We start from the raw sequence: 21,450 nt of genomic DNA on the forward strand, positions 1-21,450 counted from the left end.
ATGGGCTGCGCAGGGAGTGTCTGTAGCCTGCGCATGTGGGCTGCATGCACCCCCCCTTGAATCCCCTCCAGTTTGAATAAAAGAAAGAAAAAAAAAAGGAATTTTTCAAAACAGAATTTTTTTCTATTTATTTTGTTTTGTTTTTGGAGGATGATAATGGGTAAAGGGATTCTCCTCTTCACCCACTTGTAATTAAAATGCGATTTTAATTTTATAGGCTTTGATACATGTTATCACATGTGATGTGGTGGTTCAATAATTGAAGGAATCCATGTTAATTTTTTTTGGTTTACTTACTTTAATGCCCATGCATGCAATTATATTATGAAGTGATTATGGGAATGACATTCTAATAAAATGGATGGATTGTTTGTGTATGTGATACATGGGGTTATAGGTGGTTGTGATGCTTCTCTCTCTTTCTCTCTCGCCCCCTATCTTTTTTATAAACAAATGTACTCCACCCCATGGGCAGTCCAAATGGTGGGTTGGTTTCTCCATGCGGGGTTTCTTTATTATTATGGAAAGGAAAGTGTATAAAATTTTTCCTAGGTTTCCATTATAAATTTAGAGGAGCTAGGACTCCCAGGGCATGTTGATGGTGATCCGCATGTGGTGCTCAAAGCTTATGGAGATGCAAATCACTTACTTTAAAGACGTGATCGGGCGAAGGAGATGATCGAGGCGTGGCATCCATGGCATGGTTGATGCACCCAAGTTATTAGTTTATTTTTATTAGGAGGGTTATTTAATTGCTTCTAATAAAAATGCCGCCACCCCATAATCACCTTTAATTAATGTTGATTAGTTATGAATGTTTAAATCTGTCCATGATATGTGAGAGTTGATTAGTCCCTCTTTATTCATAATACATGTATGATATGGACTAGTTTTAATCAGTAGACATGTCCATGGCCTCCTATTGAAGATAAATGTAGAAAGTGTGTGACATGACCCCGCATAAGCCGACAGGACATTGCCAGGACCTCTGTCACACATTTATCTATATTTACCTCTATCTAGATACGTTAGGGTATGGATAGTGAGAGGGCACTGCGACAGTGGGCCATCTTTCATGATTCCATGATTCTAACTAATGCAATAGATAAGTACATGACTTGGGTGTATGTCAACCGATAGGATCTGGACATGACACCCAGGTGGCCAAAAATATTAGAAACCCATGAGACGGACAGCTTAGTCCACACTACCACGGTGTGTATAATGACTCCCGACAGGGTAAGTTATGCATGCAAGGGTAGTAGGTATCCAATTCATCTTTTGATTTATGAGAAAAACCCAAATCATGAAAGACCATTGATGTGTGTGTGCTCAATTATTTTTCAATGGTTGTTAATTAACATGTGGTTTTTACTTGTACATGTGTAGATTATTATACGATGGTTGCCGTTAATTCCAATCTATTAACACTCATTAGAGAATACAAACTTAACGGTACAAATTATGTTGATTGGTACCGGAGCATTAAGTTGCTCCTGACTGCTGAAGGACTGTATACAGTTCTAGATGAACAAGTTCCTCCTCAACCTGACCCGAACAATTTTGAGGCAAATTTAGAGATGCAGGATTTCCTCATGAGGGATTCCAAGGCATCGTTTTATATCCTAGGATCGTTGGAAAAGTTAGTTCCGGACTCGGTCAAGGATATACGCACTGCTGGGGGTATAGTGGATAAGCTTGCTGAATTGTTCAACAGGCAATTGACACACGCCCATTCTGATGTGGTGAGTCAAATCCACAACACCAAGATGTCCCAAGGGACTCCAGTGATGGATCATACAATGAAGTTGATCAATCTGTTTAAAAAATTGGAATCCATGGGGACTGATTTCAGCCTGCGATACAAGATCGATGTGATCTTAGCGTCACTCACCCCTGCCTATGCAACCTTTAGGATGTCCTACAAGATGTCTGACAAGGAGATGGAGCTCACCAAGCTTGCCAATGCATTGGTAGAGGCTGAAGCGTCCTTGAAAAAGGACAAGGCTGAGGTCAATGTAACTGAGGCAAAGCTTTCTTCAAGTGGGAAGAAGAAGAAAAAGGGAAGTAAGGGTAAGACCCTGAAAACCAAGGGTGGGAAGTCTGGCAATAAAGGCAAAGGCAAGTGTTTCTATTGCAAGAAGGAGGGTCACTGGAAAAGAAATTATCGTGTTTACCTGACGACTTTGAAAGACAAGAAGCCGGATGAAACAGATGTTGCTAAAGAAGGTCCATGTGATGTTCACGTTCTTTATGAGTCTAATTTATCTTTTGAACTGATCAATTCTTGGTTGGTGGATAGTGGTTCCGCTATTCACATTTGCAATGATTTGCAGGGGTTCAAGGAGACAAGGAACCTGAAAAGAAATGAGGTGCATCTTCGGATGGGCACAGGAGCTGAGACCATGGCAATGGCTGTGGGAACTTTTATTTTCAATTTTAGTTCTGCTTGTTTAGTTTTAAAGGATTGCTATTATGTACCCTCTTTTAAGAAGAAAATTATTTCAGTTTCAAAACTTGTTTTGGATGGGTATAACTTTTCCTTTAATACTAAGTTAATTATTCGTTTTAATAATTCCTTTGTGGCATCTGGTTATATGCAAAGTGGTTTGTATTTTCTCGATTGCCCTATTAGAATGAATGTTGTTTCAAATGTTGATTTGAAACGGAAAGCAGCTCTAGTGAACTCAACATACCTGTGGCATCTAAGATTAGGTCACATTAATTTGGACCAAATCCGTAGATTGGTGAGGGATGGGCCCTTAGAGAGTCTGAGGGTGGAACCATTCCCCACCTGTGAGTCATGCCTTCAGGGCAAAATGACCAAGAAACCCTTTAGCAATAAAGGTGCTAGAGCCGCAGATCTGTTGGAGTTGATACACACTGACGTGTGTGGACCCATAAACATACAAGCAAGGTATGGGTATGAGTACTTTATCACATTCACCGATGATTACTCTAGATATGGTTACATATACTTAATGCGTAGGAAATCGAAAGCCTTTGATAAATTCAAAGAATTCTAAGCCGAGGTCGAAAGACAGTTCGATAAACGTGTCAAGTCCTTACGATCAGATCGTGGAGGGGAGTATCTATCGGATGAATTTAAAGAATATCTCATATCACAAGGGATAGTTAGTCAACTAACTAATCCAGGCACACCACAACAAAATGGTGTATCCGAACGACGTAATCGAACCCTATTGGATATGGTCCAAACGATGCTCACTTATCATGAGCTACCTCTTTCTTTTTAGGGGTATGCCTTAGAGACAGTGATTTATATCTTGAATACGGTCCCATCTAAGTCTGTAGCCAAGACACCCTTTGAGTTGTGGAAAGGGCGAAAGCCTAGTATTCAACACCTTAGAGTATGAGGTTGCATAGCACATGTGCGAAAGCAACAAACAAACAAGTTGGAATCTAGGACCTCAAGATGCTATTTCTTGGGCTACCCCAAAGGCACGATAGGCTATTATTTTCTATGACCCGGTTGACCAAAAGGTCATTGTAAGTAAACATGTCACATTTTTGGAGGAAGAAATGATGACCCAGAGGTCCGAACCAGTAGTCATTACAGAGTTATCAGATAGTTTAGAAACGTCACTTCCAGAAGTGAGATCAATTAACATCCCCGCTGAAATACCAACACCTGGAGAACCTCGACACAGTGGGAGGACTATCAGACCACCCACCAGGCTTACTCTTCTAACCGAAGAAGAAATAGTGGAAGAGTTTCACATGGTATCGATTGAATCGGATGATGATCCGATGACATACTCTGAGGCTCTAAAGGATGTTGATGCCACTAGGTGGCTGGAGGCAATGCGCTCTAAAATCGATTCGATGCATTCCAACAAGGTCTGGACTCTAGTCGATCCACTACTTGGCGTTAAGCCGATTGGATGTAAATGGATCTTTAAAAGGAAGAAGGCGCAGATGAAAAGGTCAAAAGATTCAAAGCGAGACTGGTGGCAAAGGGCTATACCCAGAAAGAGGGTATAGACTATGAGGAAACCTTTTCACCAGTAGTGATGATGAAATCCATCAGGATTTTATTGGCTATCGCTGCACACTTAGATTATGAGATCTGGCAGATGGATGTGCAGACTGCATTTTTGAATGGGTTCCTGCAAGAGGAAATCTATATGGAACAGCTAGAGGGGTTCTCTTCCTTGGAGGAAGAAAGAAAGGTGTACAAATTACAGAGGTCTATTTATGGACTGAAGCAGGCTTCCAGGAGCTGGAACATCAGGTTTGATCAATCAATCAAATCGTTTGGTTTTGATCAAAATATGGATGAACCATGCGTTTACAAGAAGATTAGTGGGAGGGCAGTATGTTTTCTTGTTCGATACGTAGATGACATATTGTTGATTGGTAACGATGTAGGTTTTCTTTCATCAGTAAAACAGTGGTTATCTACAATGTTTTCGATGAAAGACCTTGGTGAAGCTAGCTATATCATTGAGATCAAACTCGTAAGAGATCGCCAGAAAAGGATGCTAGGCTTGTCACAGGCTACCTATATAGACAAAGTCCTGGCCAGATTTAGCATGGAGAACTCCAAGAGGGGAAGTGTTTCCTTCCGACATGGAGTCAGTCTTTTCAGATCTCAATGTCCTCAGTCTCAGACGAACATTGAAGAGATGAAGAGGATTCCCTATGCCTCAGCAGTAGGGAGTCTTATGTACTCTATGTTGTGTACGAGACCAGACATTTGCTATGCAGTAGGTATGGTAAGTCGTTATCAATCTAACCCTGGACGCGAGCATTGGAGTGCTGTCAAGAATATCCTTAAGTACCTGAGAAGGACTAAGGAATATTTCTTGATTTTTGGATCTGATCAGTTGTCAGTATTGGGATACACAGATTCAGATTTCCAAACTGACAAGGATGACAGAAAATCCACGTCCATGATGGTATATCTAATGGGTGGAGGTGTCATTGTGTGGCGGAGTGCGAAACAAAACTCTACAGCCGATTCTACTACCGAAGCAGAATACCTTGCAGCTTGTGATGCAGTAAAAGAAGGTGTTTGGCTGAGGAAATTCCCATCAGATTTGGAGGTAGTCCCTGACCTTGTCAAGGGCCCCATTCCCCTGTTATGTGACAACAGAGGGGCCATTGCACAAGCTAAGGAACCTAGGGCTCATCAGAGGAACAAGCACGTGCAGTGGAAGTATCACCTCATCAAAGAGATTATCCAGCAGGGTGACGTGAGTTTCTCCAAAGTGGACACAACTGAAAATGTGTCTAATGCCATGACAAAGGGTTTGTCTCCAGGAGTGTTTGAGATACACATGGAGGGAATGGGTTTAAAATGTATGGGGAATTGGCTTTGATGTACAAGTGGGAGATTGTTGGACAAGTGTGTGTCCATTAAACCTGGTTCGGTCCGGTTCAACCCGATTCACCTTTGTATTGAACATTTATACATTTTAGTTTAATATTTTCACATGCGATATAAACTTTTTGAGCATTATGTGTCCGTAAGTTTTACTTAAAATGGTAGTCACGACTAGGGTTTGGGTTGGGCACCCTTATCATATGGTTGTCGAGTTGGGTATGCCTAGACATGTGATGTCAGGGTACGAATGCGAGTGGTCACATATTTGATGTGTGCATTGGTGAAGAATCTACTTTGTCGATTCCCTCATGTATTACCGCCAGATGCAAGAAGGGATAAACATGTGTCACAGACACTCTATGCCTAAAGGAACCCTGTAGCTGCAAAGTGTGACCGCATTCTTTTGTTCATCAATGATTGAGACTCAAGCGAGTCAAAGCCGGTGTTTTGGGAATGCGTGAATACTTTATGAGTGAAGGAGTTATCCAACATGGTCACCACTGTCCGATTGGGGAACACCAAGATTGAGACTGTTTGTGTATGGTCGGATCAGAATCTGGATCCAGTGCCGTTTTGAAAATGATTTTGCAAATATCTATTTTACATAAAATGATAGATTATTTATAATTATTTGAACAAAGTATTTTGTCGAGTATTTGCGGGAGCCGATCAGATGCACAGACACTCGTATATGGACATGTACTATGGATTGGGGTTTGGTAGTACATGTGCACATACCCTAGATTCTATAATGATGGTGTTGATTAGTGGGGGGGTTGTATATGATAAATTGTTATCATATAGGGAGTTATTTGGAATTTGCTATTTTAATTGGTTCTTTATTTAATTAATGGATATGGTGCTATTTGTAATTATCCATATATATATTAAATAAAGTAATTAATTAATACTTTCCCTATTAGATTCTGCTTCTTCACCAAGCTAAGGACTCTGAGATAAACTGATAAAGCCTATCTGAGATAAACAGATAGAGTAAATCAGGAGAGAGAGTGTCAGACCCTCACAGGGATTCTTCCCATCTGGGTTTTGGAAACCCATCTATAAATATAACCCAAAACGCAGGAGGGAGGCAGGCTTCCACGTTTTTCACAGCCACCCCCTCCCACGTTTTGGCTCTCCTTTTCTCTCTCTTTTGATTTCTTCTTCTTACTCTCTAGTTTTGGGAGCTAGGGCGTTAGAAACCCATATCTGGTTGGAGAAATATTCGGATTGGCTTGGAGAACATTGGTAGCACCATTGGAGGTTCAGATCTGTCTGCTTGGAGTGCTTCTTGGAGGAAGAACCACTGTCTATTGGAGGAGCAACACTTGAGGCTCACCAGGTTATCAGTTCTTAATTAATTCTTTTTGTTTTAATTATTTAATATTTATGGCATGCGAAAGAAACTCGAATCAATTTATTTCCGCTGCGCATTCGAGTATGGGATGGATCCCTCTTGCCATGTGATGACTAGAGATGTATTTTCTTTGTCCCTAATGTGTTCTATAATTGCGTGGGACACATGAGGGAAGGAGAAACCCTATTAGGGATGCACCAGGGTTCCCATGGGCAACCATGGGAAACCCTAAAATTCAAATGGGGCACCCCATGGGATAACCCAGGGCGTGCAATACCCTAATTGGTTTATAATTGGTTTCCCTAGGGAACCATAGTTTGATCCCTGGACCGTAGTTTTGATTACATTTGATTGGGGAAAACAAACAACTTCAAACTCTAGTGCCTACAGCTGCTTATAACATAACTACTGGCTTGGAGATGTCTGCTTTAGCACAATAGTAAAGGTTGATATTAGCGTTTTCTCAATATTGACTTGTAAAATTTAACATTTTTATTTCCCCACTGAAAGATTAAGGAACATTGTGACCTTTCTCCATATCTGGCTCTTTTTGAATTTCTCAGTTGATCAATCAAAGTGCTTTTTGTATCTGGTAATTATTCCCCCACCAAGAAAATCTCAAATCCAAATTTCTGGCTGCACCACTTACTTCTCAGATAATATCAATGTTATATATACCAAAGTAGAAATCAAGTGAAACAAAACTTCTTCCAATTTATCCTAGTTCCCAAGCTATTTTCATTTAGACTTCCAAGACCCAACATCAGCGGAAACTCATAAGGATGAAGTGCGCTGGGAAGAAAAAAAAAAACCAACTATGATTCCAGGAAAAGAGGAAAAAAACAGCAAATTTCTTCACTTCTCCAACCCCAACAAAACTATTTAAAATACTCTAGATGCCTTTCAAATGCTCAAGACATGCCATACACTATAGAGCTTCCTTCATTGTCTTATCCTATTCTTGGCAGTTTAGGTAGAATGGGTTCACCATTGATGTCATGCATTGTCAATTCTCTATCTTTGCTACATAAGATTTCAGGAGTTCTGTGAACCATAGAATGCACCCATTCATTATAATGAAAAATGTAGCTCCTTACTCTTTCAAGTCAAAGAGGCATTAGGACTAACAACAAAAAATACATGCCCATAACACTCTACAGACCAAATCACCACCAAATGGGAAATCATGCTGCACCTACATCGTGGTAAATTGATATCTTCTCATAATCCTATAAGAACGACACAGATTTGACAGCAAGGAACAAAGGGAAAGAAATATAATGTAATCTTAGAAAATAGGAAGCCATTCTAGTGAAATATGAGTAGCATGTAACTAGAAAATGTGCATTAAGAGATCTTAAACCATCTAGTTGTGAAGCTATAATAATGCAGCCCTTCAAAGCTCGTTCATGAGAGCTATGTACAAAATGGCTGAAAAAAAGAGAGTGAAATAACAAAATGTATAGACAGGCAACACAATTTTACAAGAATTCTTCGTTCATTATATTAAATTTTACATGCACTTTATTCAGCACAAAACATTAAAGCCTAAAGCAGTGGAATGGTGGGAAGGGCAATAAAAATTTTAACCCTAAAGCACAATTCAACTGGAAATTATTCACTCACTGTCTTGTATTTTCAATAATATACACGATAGAAAACAGAAAGCACAATTGAGAAATATAGAAGGACATGATCATGGCACCACAAATTTCTTCTTCCATTGAGAACTGTTTACATAGCTATAATTTGGTAAAGAGCAGGAAAAAAAAAAGTTGTGGGAAGAAACTATTATTGTCACTTGAATCTTTCATCATCACCTAAAACATCAGGATTCACAGACATATTCATTCTAGTATACGTCTGTTTAGCCCATCCACTAATTTTATAGATTCCCTAGCAACCATCTCTTTCTCCAATGCCTTCTTCAGCTTCTTTGGTTGGTCTTTCAATGAAAACATACTCGAATCCAACAAAACGTTAAAGTTCATTCCAGAATGAGAGAGAGAGAGAGAGAGAGAGAGGGTAAATGCAGAGTTTACCGCAAGAAATGGAGATGGATCCTTCCAATGTCTCCAATCTCACTAGCAATGGCATGATTCAGGAATTCTAAAACCCTAACCCCTGCCTTTCTTTTTTTGAAATAGTAACTACCCAAAGAAATACTTTTCTTCATAAGCATTCTTCAGCCATCGATGGCCACTTCAAGTAGAGCTTGAGCCCTACCGGAAACGAGAGAGAGAGAATTTGGTAGGAGACGGGAAAGATAGGTAGGTAAGAGAATCCTCGCAGTTACAACCATATGCATTGACAGAAATGCCACTTTACATTATTCATCATGGGATTCTATTAAAAATAAACAAGATGTGTATATTGCCCCCATTGGATAGATGTTTCAATGTCCTACTCTTCACATATTGGTCTTTTCACCGTTTTGTTACTTTTCCAAATGTAACCCACCCTTGTTACATGAATAACAACCCTAGATTATATATGATTATTTGAACAAAGTGTTTTATCGAGTTTTGCAGGACCCGATCAGATGCACAGACACTCTTATATGGACATGTACTATGGAATGGGGTTTGGCAGTACAAGTGTACATGCCTTAGATTCCATAATGATGGTGTTGATTAGTGGTGGGGGGTTGTACATGATAATTTATTATCATGTAGGGAGTTATTTGGAATTTACTATATTAATTGATTTTTTATTTAATTAATGGATATGGTGCTAATTGTAATTATCCATAAATTTAAATAAAGTAACTAATTAAATCATTCCCTATTAGATTATGCTTTTCACCTTTTAGAAGCACTTTGAGTTTAAACAGAACTGTCAAACAAAGAGAGAGAGAGAGAGTCAGATTCTCACAGGGATTTATTTAAATCCATCTAGGGATTAATTAAATCCCATTATTATAAATAGGACCAAAACGCAGAGGGGGAGCAGGCTTCCATGTTTTCTGGCTCCCCTGCTCTCGGAGTGTTTTGGTCCATCTCTCCCTCTTGTGATCTCTTCTTCTTCTTCTTGTTTCTCTCTTCTATGATTGAGAGTTAGGGTTTTAGAAACCCAAATCTGTGCTTGAAGAATTGAAGAGCATCTGGGATTGGCTTGAAGAACCTTGGCTGCACCATTGGAGGTTCAGATCTGTTTACTTGGAGTGCTCTTTGGAGGAAGAACCACTGTCTATTGGAGGAGCAACACTTGAGGCTCATCAGGTTAGTAGTTCTTTATGGATTCCTCTTGTTTTTAATTATTGATTATTCATGGGATGCGAAAGAAACCCGAATCGATTTATTTCCACTGTGCATTTGGGTGTGGGATGGATCCCTCTTTCCATGTGATGGATTAGAGATGAATTTTCTCCATCTATTTTGGGTTCCATAATTGCATGGGACACAAAAGAGAAGGATAGGGCATTGGTTTATCAGACCAAACCCTAATTGGGATGCACCAGGGTTCCCATGGGCGACCATGGGAAACCCTAAAATTTAAATAGGGCGCCCATGGGCGACCATGGGCTAACCCAGGACGTGCAATACCCTAGTTGCTTTATTATTGGTTTCCCATGGCAACCATGACTTGATCCTAGGACCGTAGTTTGACCTACATCATTGGGGGCAAAGATTCCAAGGCCAAACACCGTTGGAAGGGGTTGAAAAACTTGGAAAGCATTATGATTGTTGCATCAAATTTCCTAGAGATTTAGATTCCATAATCGAGCTTGAGCATCCCTCCAAAATTCCAGCCTCCAGTGGGTCTCTTTATTTCAAAAGTCCTGCAGCTACCAAAACAAAATTTCCTTCTAACAAAATGCAATAAGCACATGCTGAGGTGTTTAGGGCTGGGTTAGCAATTCCTACGCAAATTAAAATAAGATGATTACGATAACAAATGGGTTCACGGAGAGTAATAGGAGAATCAGTAGTAAGATGCTACGAAGATACATCATAATAGGTGGAGGTCGAGGGTCGAATATTAAGATCGCTAATCCATCTTGATACAAAAATAAGAACCAAATTCGGCTCAGGCTTAACTAACCCCTTAAGTACTTTGCTCTGAACATGCCAAATGAAAAACAACTTATGACAGACACTGGCAAGAACTATGAAAGAGATTGTTTGTCAAGAGATCTATCAGAGAGGAATGAGGCACATAGATTTGCCAATGAGGAGTGTGAGATACACTCATGTTGGATATGTATGTCCATCAAACCGGTTTGTTCCGGTTCATTCTGGTTTTATTGTCTATTGAACAGTTTATACATTTTGGTTTAATATTATCACATGCAATATAAACTTTTGAGCAATAATTGTCCATAAGTTTACACTTAAAATGGTAGTCACAACTGAGATTTGGGTTGGACACCTTTATCATATGGTCATCGCATTGGGTATGCCTAGACATGTTGATGTCAGGGTACGAATGCGAGTACACAATTTGATGTGTATTGATGAAAAATCTACTTGTGTCGATTCCCTTATGTATTACTGTCAGATGTAGGTTTGGGATAGACATGTGTCACCGAGACCCAGTACGTGAGAGGGCCTTGTCACTGTAAAAGGTGAACGCATTCTTTGGTCCATCAATGACTAAGGTTCAAGATAACCGAAGCCGGTGTTCTGGGAATGTGCGAATATTTTGTGAGTGAAAGAGTCACTCAACATGGTCTTCACTGTCCGATTGGGGAACATCAAAGATAGATTATTTGTGGATGGTTGGATGAGAATTAGGATCCTGTACCGTTTTAGAAATGGTTTTGCAAAACGTATTTTCACCTAAAATGATATATAATATGTATGTTATTGATTAAAGTATTTAATCATGTTTTGCGGATTCCGATCACGTACACAGACACTTTGATATGGATATGTACTATGAAATGGGGTTTGGCAGTATTGAGATACATGCCCTAGATTCCATAACAATGATCTTGATTAGTAGAGGGTTGGCGCGTAATAAGTTGTTATTATGCAAGGGTAATTCTTGGATTTACTAATTAATAATTGATTTATTTAATAGATGTGATGCAATTATTTAATTTTTCATTAATAATTAAATTAATTATTTATTTATATTCCCTTTTAGATTTTGCTTTTTCACCAATTAAAAGCCCATCAGGAAAGCCCAAGTTTTATTTCAAGTCAAATTTGAGGAGAGAGAGAGTCAGAGTCTCACAAGGACTGATTAAGAGCCCCACCTATTTATACTTAGGGGAGAGGAGTCGACCAGGCATGCTTGACCGAATCTCACTCTCTCTTCCCTCTACCTGAATTCTCTCTCCTCTCTCTTCCCTCTTCTCTCTTGCTCTCTTTGAGTGGTGAGGTCTTTTAGGGTTTTGGAAAACCTTGGTTTTCAAAAAAGATTGCATCTTTTTGGTGGAGAAGCTGGTGGTTTGGCTGCGGGATCTTCGGCTGCATCAAGAAGATTCATGAAAGGGCTTTCTTGAAGTGCTCATTGGGAGAAGAACCATTATCTGGAGGAGGAGCAACACGTGAGGCTCTCCAGGTTAGCAAATCTAGATGTTTTTATTATACATTAAGTTTTTTTTATGGGTCATTTACACATACCACCCTTGAGGTTTAATGAAAGTATAATTTTACCCCCCAGTTTTGGATAATTCTGTGTACCCCCCTGAGGTTTACAAACGTTAACAGATACACCCATTCCGTCAGTTCATGACTAACAATGTTCAAAATGTGATGTGAACTGACAGAATTACCCTTATAAGAAGGGGGGAAAAAAACAAACAAACCTGCAACTCATCTTCCCCAATCGATTTTGGGGAAGATGAGTTGCAGGTATGGGAACACGATGGAAACCGAGACAGTGAATTTCTAACTGATACAGAGAGATAATATACTGAGCGTGTCATATCACACCACATACACATTCCATAAGTTCTTAATGTTAACAAGTGCTCCAAACACCAAAATTAGCAGTTGGAATAACATCAATGGAGTTTGTTTTAGACCCCAATTTGCAGCTGCGTTAATGTTGCCTCCTCGCATTGATCAACAGCAGAAACTAGTTAGTATGCACAAGTCCCAGTGCTGCATCTTGTTCAATTTCATTTTCATGGCAGATTACTTAAAATATAAGTTTTTTCTCTCCTAAAAAAGATAATGAAAAGTGGGAAGGAACTATATGAGTTAAAATAATACCGCAAGCGTACGGGTCAATCACAGCTACAGGTCGAACATAAGGAGATATATGCCACTCTATTTAACTAACTTAAAAGTAATGCAAAGTGAACCAAATTAACTTGTTAAATTAAACTAATTAAACTAATGAAAATTAACGCATCCTAACTCACAAGCATCTAAGGGGTTAAATTGGCGTCCTAACACATGAGCATCTAACCTATCAAACTAACGCAAATTAGAAGGAATAAAAAAAAAAAAATGAAGCCACACTTCACAACCACATAAAAAAAATAAAAGAAAGAGAGGGAGAAGAAGAAGAAGAGAGAATGAGATAGAAGAGAGGGAGAATAAGTTTAAGAGTTAGAGAGTAAACCTGGATATGCTTGCATTAATGTAATTGAAGAGCTTGAATACTTGAACAAACTTTGCATGGCTTCCCCTTCTAAATCTTCAAGTCTTGTCATCAACTTCAGAACTTAGACTAGGAAGCTTAAAACCTAAACTAGAATTATTACAACCCTATTGAAGACATGAATTGAAATTAAAGCATAAATTAAACTTATTACAACCATTAAATAAAAATCATAAAAGCAAATTAGAACTTAGAAAAGCTAAAAATCATAAATTAGAAGGAGAAGAGGAGAACAAGAGAAGAAATTTCACTAAGTGAGTGAGCCAACTTTACAAGAGAAGTAGGGGGTATTTATAGGGGGAAGAGAGGAGAAGAGAGAAGAGGGAAGTGGTAGGAGAAATATTCCCTAAGAAAAGAGAATATTCTCTTCTCCTTCCTTTACAATAAAACTTGAACCCTAAGAAAAAAGAAAAAAAATAGAAAGAGGGAGAGAAAAGAATCCTAAATACATAAACCTTCTATTTATTAAAAAGTAACTTTCTAATTATAACTTGTGCTTCATTTTCTTTGTAGGTGTCTTCTCCAAGCAATGAGATCAAGGCATCTTTGACTTTTCAACCTTCCATAGATGAGAAAGTATCTTTCAAAAGAAATCTATCCCAAGTAGAATTCCAAAAGAGCCCTTGAAAAGTTGAGAGAGAGAGCAAAGGTGATGACTAAGATTCCACTCACAATTAATGAAATGTCAAATCTGTCCTTCAAAAAATGTGGAGCATGGGATGCTTATATGGGCCTCACTATTGTATTTCTTACGAAAAATCACCCAAAATAGACCCAAATTTCGTCCAATTTGGAGTTCGGGAGCCCAAGATATCTCAAGTTGAAGTTGGACTGCTCCAGAGCCTTCCAAATGGAATCTTTCGGTTGACAGAAAGATAACTTCTGATAATTGCGTTAAGGCCTCTGGAATCCGAACTTCTGCTTTACTTTGTCCCGGCCAACTATCAATAATTAAAAATAAACCCCTATCCACGAAAACAGCCGTAACTTCTTCGTTTCAACTCGGAATCAAGTGCCGTTTGAACCGTTCCGAAGCTGACTCGACGGGCTACGCATCCATACTATTAACACCTCAAAATTATGCTAAGGGGCCCACTGTAATCACATTCAAATTTGATTGATTGGCGTGATTCTTTCAGTGCTCAATCCAAACTTGAATTTCTCGACTCTTCCGACTATTCTTAGCATCTTTTGCTCTATTTTCACAAGAATTCACCTAAAACCAGAAAAACACAAGAAAGTACCGAAGTAACTCTGTCCAATGTGGTAAAATGTATGCTTTATGCCCTAAGATTTCACACATAAATGTGCTCATCAGGAACCTACCAAAGTTACCGCAATCTCTAGTAGCGTTTGAAGAGGTAGAGCATATGCAAAGCATCCCTTCCGTCTCTGTATCGAAGTCACAGGTGCCACCGGCGTGCTGGCACCGATCGCAGCCGACGTTGGGGATGGTGTAGGTGAGTGCCATCCCATAAGACCAGTCCAACGGCCCTACACCCTTGAGATTATCCGTGTCGTACACAGTCATATAATGCGTGCAGTCCAGAATGTTCATGCTCATAAGCTTCACTGTATTATAACCTGTGAAGCAACAGGGAGGAGGAGAAGAGAGGGAGATAGAAGGAGGAGGAGGAGGAGACGATGCGTTAGAGTAGAAAGGGTTGGGGGTGATAATAACAGGGTAAGGAGGGCTAAGTGAGTGAAACTGTTGGAAGATTTGGAAAGAAGGGCAGGCACTGTAGAGCTCATCGTAGGAATGGCCTGAGAAGTTAAAACAGAGTAAGCAATATTGGTTGAGAACAGGGGAGTCAATAGAGCAATTAAGGAGAGCAGAAACAGTATCGGACAAGGGTGGCATTACTACCAATTGGATCTTCGACATGACAAAGTCATGGTGGTGCTAAAGCATCATGCAGCCCCATACTTGCAACTCATCTTCCCCAAAATCGATTGAGGAAGATGAGTTGCAGGTTTTTTTTTTCTTTCCTTCTTGTAAGGGTAATTCTATCAGTTCACAACATATTTTTAACGTTGTTAGTTATGAACTGACGAAATGGGTGTATCTGTTAACATTTGTAAACCTCAGGGGGGTATGCAGAATTATCCAATACTAAGGGGTAATATTATACATTCATTAAACCTCAGGGATGGTATGTGTAAATTACCCAAATAATATTTGATATTCATGGGATGCGAAAGAACACCCGATCTTTACTACGCATTTGGGTATGGGATGGTTTCCTTTTCCCATGGGATGGAAAGAGATGTTCTTTCTCTTTTTGTTTTTACCTTAATTCTCATGGGACAAGAAAGAGATGAGTTTGATAAAATTTGTATACCAAACCATTAATGCTTTTTATTGGTTTCCCATGGGCAACCATGGAGATGATCCATAATTACCTAACAATGTGATATTAGAGCCACCTTTCCCGCCCATGGATATCAAATAATTTTTTGCCACTGGTTATAATTATGTGTGGCTATACCATTCTTTTCTCTATTTTCAAGATTTAGATTCTTTTGGAAAAGAATGGTTTTTTGGTTCTTGATATATTTTGGGGAGAGACCCCAAGAATTTTATGGATTCTTTCCCAAGGAATAGTATTAATTTTTATGAGACACTTTCCCATGTATTATAGAGATTAGATCACTGCAACTGTAATACCCTGATTTTGGACTAGGGGTACTTTGTTCTTTTTACCTAATACAGGATTAGGGCAAGCTGAAATGTAGGAACTTGGACTAGCTGGAAATGCACGCATGTATGCATGGTAAGTAGTGTGCCCTAGTGTAACATCCTCATTTTGAGTTTATTCCTTGCCTAAGTGTAGAATTAAGATTTTATTTAAAAGATATATAATTTGATTTGGAGAATACTTCAAAGTTAGTAACCTAGCCTGCTTAGACATTTATTTTAATTTGTTAGAGGTCTAAGGTTATATTCTTTAGAGGCGCAATTAAATATTTTATTTTTAAAATTTTATAGGGAAAAGGGGCTTCCACGATTTTAACTTGGGAGGTCTTAGATTTTAGCTAGGGAAGTATTATGGATTGATAAGGAAAGGTGAGGTGGCAATCTCCAATTGATTGAAAACTCAATCTTGGAGAAAGAATGTCTTCATAAAATAAAATCTCAACAAAAAAGGAATTTAGCTAAAATTAAACTTTCTATTCTAAAATTTGTAATTAAAAATCTTAAGGAATAAATTCTAATAACCAAATCCCAAACCCCATTCCCTTTATCATAAATTTGAGAGAGAGAGAGAGAGGGAGAAAGGAAAATTCGTGGACTATAGAGAAGAAGAGAAGAATGAGATTCAGACTATGCAGAACCAGCCACTTAATGTCCAATTTTGACCATTTTTTGAGTCGAATTTGAGAAAATCTTATTTCACGATAAAACGTAGCCCCATCTCTTATCTTCACAACCCAATTGAATCAGCCCAAACGAAGATTTGAGCAGAGAGATATCACTGATTTACTAAAGGTAGGTCTTTCTGTAAAAAATATTTGTTTCCCAAATCCGAGTTAAAGCAATACCTTGAAGTTGATTTCAACATTATCTTAATCATAGGCCTCCATTAAAGTGATTTTGAACTAGGAAGAGGTAGATCAATATCATTCAAGCATTGATTTGAGTTCACCTAAAGAAACCCTAGTCGCTTCACACAAGGTGAGTAGATCTTCAACCATTATACTAGATATTTTTCTTACATATAAAATTTATTTTGAAATATTGTTTAAAATCTAGAATTTAATTTTAGATTGAAATTTACCATGCCAAAAACACATTTTATTCATGCTTTTTACTCAATTAAATTGTTCACACATGATTGCTTGCAAGGAAAGATGAATTTTCTTATGATTTAATTCACATATGTGTGTGCAGAATTTTTTAATAATGTCATGTTTATAGACTAATGAATCCAATGCTTGATTGTTGATAATATAAGGAAGGTCTATGAATGATTCTTCATGATTATAAATTAATGCATGATATTTTTGGATGATGCATTTAAATCTGATTTTTATTTGATTTATCAATTTATATTCTATTGGAATTTAAGATGCTTGTTGACAATTTTGTGAGAAGATTTTGCCAAATCTTCTCGATTTATGTATTGCATTCTATGCCATGATATGTTGATGAAACTCAACTTATTTTTAAGTTTTTTTTTTCTTTTACAACTCTTGATTAAACGTTTTAGTATTTGGAATATAGGGAGTTGCAAACCCTAAGTTTTGACTTGTTATATACTTTATGTATAAGCATCTTTTCTGTTACCTTACCGACATGGGTTAAAGTATTGGGATAAGGATAAGTCGGCGGATTTTTGAGCTACGGACTTACCCTTATTGGAGCTATATGGACTACTAGAAAGAGGGAGATGATAAAAAAACTCTCCATGAGGGCATTGCTGGTAAAACTTTCGGGGGCTTTGACTAGGTCTGGTGCAAGTCTAGTCACTAGTTTCTTCATTAGTTTCTTGATGTTGAGAGGGGACAGTGGTGTTGTAGTTTATCATAGCTGGAGTTCATACGCCGCTATTATGAGGGCCTTGACCAGTGTATGGTAACTAGTTCACACTAGTCCATTAGGAGTGATGTGTTTATTTTTTTACATTCTTTCGATATATCTTTTGTTGATTGTTGTCATATATACTTTTCATTATGGTAGTGGTGATAAGCAAATATGGTTATGAATATTTTGTTTTATTTTTATTTTTTTAGATCTATATATACATATTATTGTATGTCTTTACATTTTGTATTACTTGTGCATGTTTTCACACCTGTATAATTATTGTGGATTTACTTGCTAAGCTTTTCCCGAAGCTTACGCTCACCACTTTTCAAATGAATAACTCTATGAATGCAAACCTAGATGTGAGGATGTACTAGAGGAGGAGGTCCAAGGGGACGAAGCGTTTGGATTAGAAGAGGACAGCTACTATTAGAAACTTTACACTTTCTTTAAGTTTTAGAAGAACTCATAGTTTGTTTGAGTTTAATTTAATTTTTAGAGATTGTAACATTTATTTAAGAATTCTAAGTTTAATTTGGAAGTTGTAATAGCTTAGTTTGACTACCCTACTTTAGTTGAAGTCTTAATCTATATGTTTTAGACTTATATTTGTGTTTTGGTTCTATTGCGGTTCATATCTCCTTGACATTAACGATCTTGTAGACTGTCAATGTCCCTAAACCGCTAGGGCGGTTTTGGGGGCGTTACAACAACTATTTTCCATAGAGATAGGTTAGATTTGCAACCATGGGTTCCAACCTCTGGACACCCCAAACATTGTCAAAAAAAAACCTTCCCCTTGACGTTAAGCAGTTAAGCACAATTAGCGCCCAAAGTTGAAATGTCCAGTTTAACTCCATATTAGTTATGTCACACTCAAACCACCCCCTGGGAGGATTAGGTAAGTGACCCGAATTGCACTGTAGCAATCCGCCAAACCCCAAAGATCTAGAAGCAGTTAATCCATTCACAGACACACACATCCACCATAATACATAATGTAAAAATCAGAGTGTTGCGGAAAGCTATATTTACATTAAACATTTAAAAAAAAAAGTAAAACAAGGAAAGAAAATATATACAACACAGAGTTTGTTCATTCTCGCTCTCACTCCCAAAGTAATAGTGGCGCCTAACTCTACCAGATACAGCTTTATTCAAAAGAATATAAACAGGGCAAGGTAACCCAAGCCCCAAAAACAAAGCTGTAAAACGAAAAGGGAAACTCCAACAAAAACAAAAGGAGTCCCAAGATTAAAATAGACTCAGCAGCACCCTTCATGGGTCATCCTCAACTACCACTGAAAATACTCGCACCAGCGGTATGACCTCCGTCCGAATCCATACCAATATCGTCATAACCACCATAGCTCGCCTCCGGGAGATAAGCCTCCCCGCCATAGTAACATCCACCTATAAGATCATCTAACAAAATATATATAATAGAGTGTGAGCTCCACCGATCCCGTGAATGAAACATCACCATGCATGCACATGCAATCACAATCATATGAGTCCTACATGAGGTGCAGTTCATTTTATTTATTAGCCACCTAACATCACAACTATGGTAGGTTAGTGCTACTACAATCCCCAATACATGTATCCCTGGTGCGGGCTTTTAACCCCTTCCTGTGATACACCCATTAAGTTGTTGGAGAGGACCGATCAGCTCCTGCATCAGTCACCAAGGTCAGCCTGACTAGCTCTCTAGGATTAACTTGTGAGGTATCCATCCTTTCTTTCACATATCACATTTCTTTTCTCTCGCTTATAGCCCATATCATTTCTCTTTTCTTTTCTCTTTCATATGGTCACTCTCACAGGCATCCGACACCTTAACTCCTGTTGGCAAGGGTGCGTAGCACGGGTGATGATACTCTAGCCCAATGCATTTATATGACATCGTATGAGTCGGGTGGTGTCAACCGTATCCCATTTTATGGGCTACCATAGGCCTCATTTTCAAGCCGGCTACGACATCTAGTCTAGCAATTCACATACAACATTCAATGTCCATTCACAGCATTCACCAGTCAATTATTTCATTATTCAATAGAATTCTCAGTAATTAAATTAAATGAACAATATATTAGTATTGATATAAATTGTGTTGATATATTAGCCTTGTCACATTTACATGCACGGTGTAATTTCACTCACCTTGTTCTGGTCCTACTGGTTTAGCTGTTGGTTTTGTTCTGGCTGGTGTCTGGCTGTGCACCGCGAGCACGTGATCAATTCCTAATTTATCGGATCATAAATGTGTGTCAATTAATATTCAAAGATGTATTAATATCCTAGTGTTGGTCTAGGCTTACTGGTCTGACTCTATGTTTATACTGATGTTACTTGGAATTCTCTGGGTCTTGCACTGGGCTTTCGGGTCTATCTCTCGGTGCATCATCCAGAGATGTGGAATTCAATCTGACTTGGTACCTAACAGTATGGTCAGCCAACACATGGTCCAGACAGTCATACAACCTAGTACCCAGGTCAGCAGTTCAGCTGAATCCATTCCTGGGCATGGCTACTTGGCCCCGTGGGGCCCACTTGGGTACCCAAGGCATGGAGGTCAGCAAACATTAGTGGTGAGGGGTATTTTGGTCATTTACCACCTCATCACACAGCCCTAATGTCACTGGTGAAGGTTCAAAAAGACAGGACATCAAATCAGTCCAAAATATATCTTTGGGCGTTTCATCGGGTGATTGGGCTAATCGCCCAGTGCATCGCCCAGAGCCTGTTTGAAACGAGTTTTGGGCAATTTTTTTGGATTTTGCAGCAGAGGCTACCATGGCATCGACCATGGATGCATGTGGGATGGTCATGGACCATATTTGGAGTATAATCCAATGGTTCCAATGGTTTTGGGTTTAGTTTACCCATTTGGAAGCCAGGAGCTATTCTGACAGCACAGAGAACAGCTGTCCAGGCTAAACTCAAGCTCAAGGATTCGGTTTGAGCTGCATACAAGGCCTCTTTTACATATAATATCATGTTAGGACACTAATCCTACACTAAACTAAGCAACAATCAGCTTGCATGCAAAGATCCATGCCCAGGCTGCCTATTCTGGGTGCAACAGGGCTGTGCAGTCAGGCACAGAGTCTCTGCAGTAAAACATCAGTAAAAACATATATGTTATGATCAGATCTTACATGCAATGGCTTTGCATGTTAGATCTGATGCATCCCAAGGCAACCCCAAGGTGTTCTGAGTATTACTAGCTAGATACACCACCGACAGAGCAGAGATCAAGCTACAAGCATAGAGAACAACAACATATAGAGGTCGAAATAATTACCTGGAGATGATAGGCAGCTAATTCAGTGTGCAGGTAAGCAGCAAAGATCCTTCTTCTCCTTCCCTCGTCCTTTCCTTCTCTTCCTCTCTTTCAGCTACAACAACCAAAATGAAATGAGGGGCTGCCCTCCTCCTATTTATAGATTTGGCCCCACTAAGGTCAATTTGGCCTTAGACTCCACTCTCCCAGAATGCATTTTTAACTAAATTCTAGGCCATTCTAGCTGCACAGGTGGGGTCCACATGGTTCCAGGGGTGGGTAATGGTTCCTAAAATTCCCATCTACCCCTAGAGGGTGTTTATGGTCTGTATGGGTGGTCCCCACATGTTTGGAGTCCAAAAAAACAC

The 21,450-nt window shown here is 38.9% G+C and overlaps 1 protein-coding gene across 1 annotated transcript; it reads right to left on the reverse strand.

Annotated features, from left to right (window-relative positions):
• Positions 1 to 12,542: 12,542 nt before the first annotated feature.
• On the reverse strand, positions 12,543 to 15,572 carry LOC122672289. Its single transcript, XM_043869784.1, has 3 exons — positions 15,561 to 15,572; positions 14,591 to 15,171; positions 12,543 to 12,714 (listed from the first exon to the last, which is right to left on the reverse strand). The coding sequence occupies exons 1-3, from the start codon at positions 15,570 to 15,572 to the stop codon at positions 12,702 to 12,704; spliced, it is 606 nt and encodes a 201-aa protein (XP_043725719.1). The 3' UTR covers positions 12,543 to 12,701.
• Between the last annotated feature and the right edge of the window lie 5,878 nt (positions 15,573 to 21,450).

The sequence above is a fragment of the Telopea speciosissima genome, chromosome 8, assembly GCF_018873765.1.
Source record: "Telopea speciosissima isolate NSW1024214 ecotype Mountain lineage chromosome 8, Tspe_v1, whole genome shotgun sequence".
NCBI classification, from domain to species: Eukaryota; Viridiplantae; Streptophyta; class Magnoliopsida; order Proteales; family Proteaceae; genus Telopea; species Telopea speciosissima.